This window comes from Echinops telfairi, unplaced genomic scaffold (genome assembly GCF_000313985.2).
Source record: "Echinops telfairi isolate 266 unplaced genomic scaffold, ASM31398v2 ScPeMD7_7458;HRSCAF=8496, whole genome shotgun sequence".
In the NCBI taxonomy this organism is placed as follows: Eukaryota; Metazoa; Chordata; class Mammalia; order Afrosoricida; family Tenrecidae; genus Echinops; species Echinops telfairi.
The window spans coordinates 14599971-14604111 of record NW_022111358.1 but is presented as its reverse complement, the minus strand read 5'-3'; the positions used below and the strand labels follow the sequence as shown (position 1 = coordinate 14604111).

General features: G+C 35.0%; 1 protein-coding gene across 1 annotated transcript in view; it reads left to right on the top strand.

Moving 5' to 3' along the window:
- The window catches only part of VMP1 (vacuole membrane protein 1), a 115339-nt gene that overhangs the window by 91896 nt on the left and 19302 nt on the right, over positions 1 to 4141 (top strand). The window contains exon 10 of the mRNA XM_004707005.4: positions 1726 to 1787. Coding sequence (XP_004707062.1) covers positions 1726 to 1787 — 62 coding nt within the window. The remainder of the gene's footprint in view (positions 1 to 1725; positions 1788 to 4141) is intronic.

The window sequence follows — 4141 nt, the reverse complement described above, 5'->3', positions numbered from 1 at the left end:
GTGTCATATTTGGTCTTGTCCAGCTCAATGAATTTTCAAGCTGTTAATCTAAAGGAAAATCGAGTTTTGTTTTTGAGCAATGAAATTGTGCAATTATCTGGACATTGACTTATTTATAATGTTAGGCAATGATGACAGGGAAAACTCATGGTGGTGAAATCATGGGGAGCCAAAACCATTAGCTTTGTTTATTAGTTAAAGATTTATAGCTCCAAGTAACTGGCTTTTAATATGATATTTGAAGGACCCCTTGCTAATGCTTTCCTCCTTAAGTGATCAGGATTTAGTTCATAGTCCTGTTAACATCATAATCTTCATGGACCACTTGCATATCATAGTTTATAAAACCATTTTCCATTTTATATCTGTTTGACATGACACCTCATGAGTTTACTTTTTCCTTGAGATAGCCAAATAATCTTTTTTAAATTAAAAGATATATTTAAAGGGCAGTAAAAAGTACAGTGAACTTTTATATTTCAGTCTTCTGCCCTGGTGTACATCCATTATGTAGCTGGCAGCATTGCTGTTGAGCTTAGGATATTGCTTAAGAAAATGCCATTATCAGGCTTTTCCCTTAATGCTTTCAAAACCTCAACTGACTGGCATCAAGTCAACTCTGACTAATAGCACCCCTATAGTCCAGGGTAGAATGGACCCTGTGGCTCTCTCAGACTAATTCTTTACCGAAGTAGAAAGCCTCGTTAGCCTAATCACTTTTCTGAAATCCACAATGGGTTGGTATAATGTCCAGTTCTGTTTGTTATTTTCCTCTATCCTCTTTGGTTATATAGGCTAACGTCATTCATTAACAGACAATAACAAATCAATAAAGTATAATTTATTGGTAATTTGACAAGAACAAAGACCAAAAACCCATATTTAATAAGAAAAAATTTTTAATACATCCTTAAGTTAATATAGCTCCTTTTTATGTCTTTTTAATCATGCGATTCTAAATGTTACCAGTATCTTTCTCATCCTTGTAGTCCTTCAAAACCCTTAACAATGCCTTATATTATTCACTGGGGGATTCCTTAATATGATTCCTGTGGTGCAAGCTGTTAAAAATGTTAAGAAAATCCAACTTTGGGAACTCGGTGGAGCACAGCCCTTCTGTGGCACTCATGGGGTTGCCATGAGTCAAGGTCAGCCTTACAGCCACTGGTTGTGGTTTTCTTTAACTCATTAACATCAAGTTAAACCCTTCTTGTATCTAGTAGGTAGCTTTTGTCCTAAATCTAGAAACCGGGCCTCATTCAGAGTCCGGAAGTGGAACTTTCAGGCTGCTTTCTCTAGAGGTCTTCCATAAGGATGACTATCGTTTCAAGACCTCAGGATTAGCTAGAGGTTAGCCCCTGGCATTAGGGTGGTCAGCTTTAATCTTAGTGATGGGGAGCTACATGGGAACCCATGACCCATGGCGTTAGTTGTACACACCATTCTCAGATAGAGAGAATATGTGGAATGTCCACAATTCCCTCCCAGTTTTGGTTTTCATGACTCATATTTTCCCTCAGACATAGTCTGTATCCTACTAAGACTGGAACTATGCTTGGGAAAAAACGGATCCAGAATACAAAGTAGGTAGGATTTTTGACTCAAATAATGCCATTTATTTTATGTTTAAGTACTTTAAAAAAGTGTAATAGACTATTGATATAATTATTTAATGTATAGATATATGAGAGTAACTATTTTAACTTGAGTTTTCATTTCTTACAGAAAATCTTCGTTATAATAACATTCAGCAAACATATAGTGGAGCAGATGGTGGCTTTCATAGGGTGAGTAATTCTTTAAAGAATTAATATTAATGTCGTCACTGTTTGAGTGGAAGGAACTGTGAAGAATGAACCAGAGTAAACTTTTCATGATAGCTCTTTATTTTTTGAGAAGCAAAGCGCTATCATGAAAATTCTGCTCTGAATCAGTCAGCTATATGAAACCAAACAGGCAGCATTTGCTACAAGCAAAAATGAGAGTCAAGGAGGGATAAAACAGTGGGACTAGAGGGACTGCTAATATTGTGGGGGATAGCACCCAGTGTCCCAGAACAATTTGTGAATGACTCTGTAGCTCTTCCAATGAATTTTCTTTATTTTAAAAGCACATATTTATCATTATTGTTTAATAGTGCTCCAATACAATGTTAGGCCTTTTGACCAAAATTGTATACCAGATACACAATTGCATTTAATTTAAATATAAATCTTACCTCAAATTGAAATGCTTAATGAAACGTTACATAATGTACAAACATCCTGAGATGGGATGGTAAATAGATATAGTATTACCAAAACTTGTCCATTGCAAACCTGTTATTTCATTAGAGAAAATGGACCATTTTTAAAGAGTAAGCTCTTTAAAGCTTTTATTTTCCAATGTTTCATGTTAGTAGTAAGACCAGTTTTAACATATGTTTCAAATGGTAATGCCACAATCCATGAATTCACATCAAAGGTTAATTTTTTAAAGAGTAAAATATTTTCAATTTTGTTCTGCAAGGTGCTTTTAAGAAGATACAGATCTAGGTTAAAGTTAAACAAAGGGCACCTCAACTTCAGATCTTCCATCTTTGGTTTGGTACACTATTAAATGCAAAGTAAACCTCTGACCTCTAAACATTGAATAGAAATAGCATATGTGAAGGTTTGTTTTTAAGTTTTAAAAATGCTAGCTTTACTTCAATCTACTAACTGTCATTTTCCACCTAAGGTTGAAAGTTAATTTGATTTACTAAACAAAACAGGGGTCTTGTCTTTACTATTTCATGGAAATAAATGTCTTTCTTAACCAGCTGGTGATGCTGCCTCTAAAGTGGACCAGGGCTAGATGTAAACTTTGATATATGAATGATTTTGAGCTTACACTTAACCATAAACCCTAATCTGAGAACAGTTAGTTCTTACAATGTGACCCTGCTCAATGCTTGCCCTAATGAAGTCATCTCTAAAGATAAGGATGCTATAGCAAAATGTGGTGAAGAAATCAGATGGTGCCCGGCCATCAGAAAGAATACCATCTGGGGGTTTAAAGGCATATCTTAAAATGAGCAGCCAACCAAGTGAGGTGTCAGCTAAGCCCACGTGGAAGAAGCTTACCAACCCTAATAACCCAAGGACTGTAAATAATAAAATCCAAGATCAGAGAAGGAAATTATATTAGAGATTAAATTCAAGCACCCCCTTTGCAGAAGGCATAGATGACAGTGCAAAACCCAAAATCCCTTTGCCACCTCTGCTGCTGGATTAAACTCCCAACTCCCTCAGACCATTGACTAGGGATGAGAGTAATCTTGTCCTTAGGCAGAATGCATTTGAAAGTGGATCACTGCAGATAAGAGTTAGGTTAAAGTTTGTTTTGACCTTTCTAGCTTGTTCTAATTTCTGTCATCTTCTGTTTTCTCTTGGGCTGAGGTTTTCTGTGTTAAATTTCGTTATAGTTGTTGGGAGTTTCTTGTATAGTTTTCTGAATAGAAACCCAGGAAAGGTAACATAGAGATAGTAACGAGATTAATAGTTCCTTAGGGTTGGAGCAGGGGAGCTAATAATGGCCACAGAATGAAGAAAATGTTCTGAAATTGATTGTAGTGATAATTGCATGACTCTTAAATTTAATTAAATCATTGGATTGTATGGAATTAATTATTGTATGTACTCGAGTTTAAGCCGACCCAAATATCAGCCAAGGCACCTGATTTTACCACAAAAACTGCATTAAAAATGTGCTGAAAAACTCAGCTTATACTCGAGCATATACAGTATAAGCCAATAAAATGTTTTGGGGGGCAGGAAAGCAAACCAAAAAACCCCGAGTTAATAAATAAATTACCAATTGGTAATGAATTCATGGGTTTTCTTCTTTAAACTACACAATATGTATAATATTCACTCTTTTTTGTGTGATTTATCCTGCAACTAAATAGTTATAATAATTTTTACCTTTCAATTCTTTTTAAAATATATATTTTTCAGCATATACTACTACGTGGAGTCAGTCATTGGCTTTATTACTTCCTAAACTTTATTATAAATGTGAATCCTAATTAATGCATTAGTTTTTGTTACTGTTGTTTAAGTTATATTTAAAATCTATCTGCAAGTTGCCATGAGTCACATTCAAGAAGGAGGAAGGATAT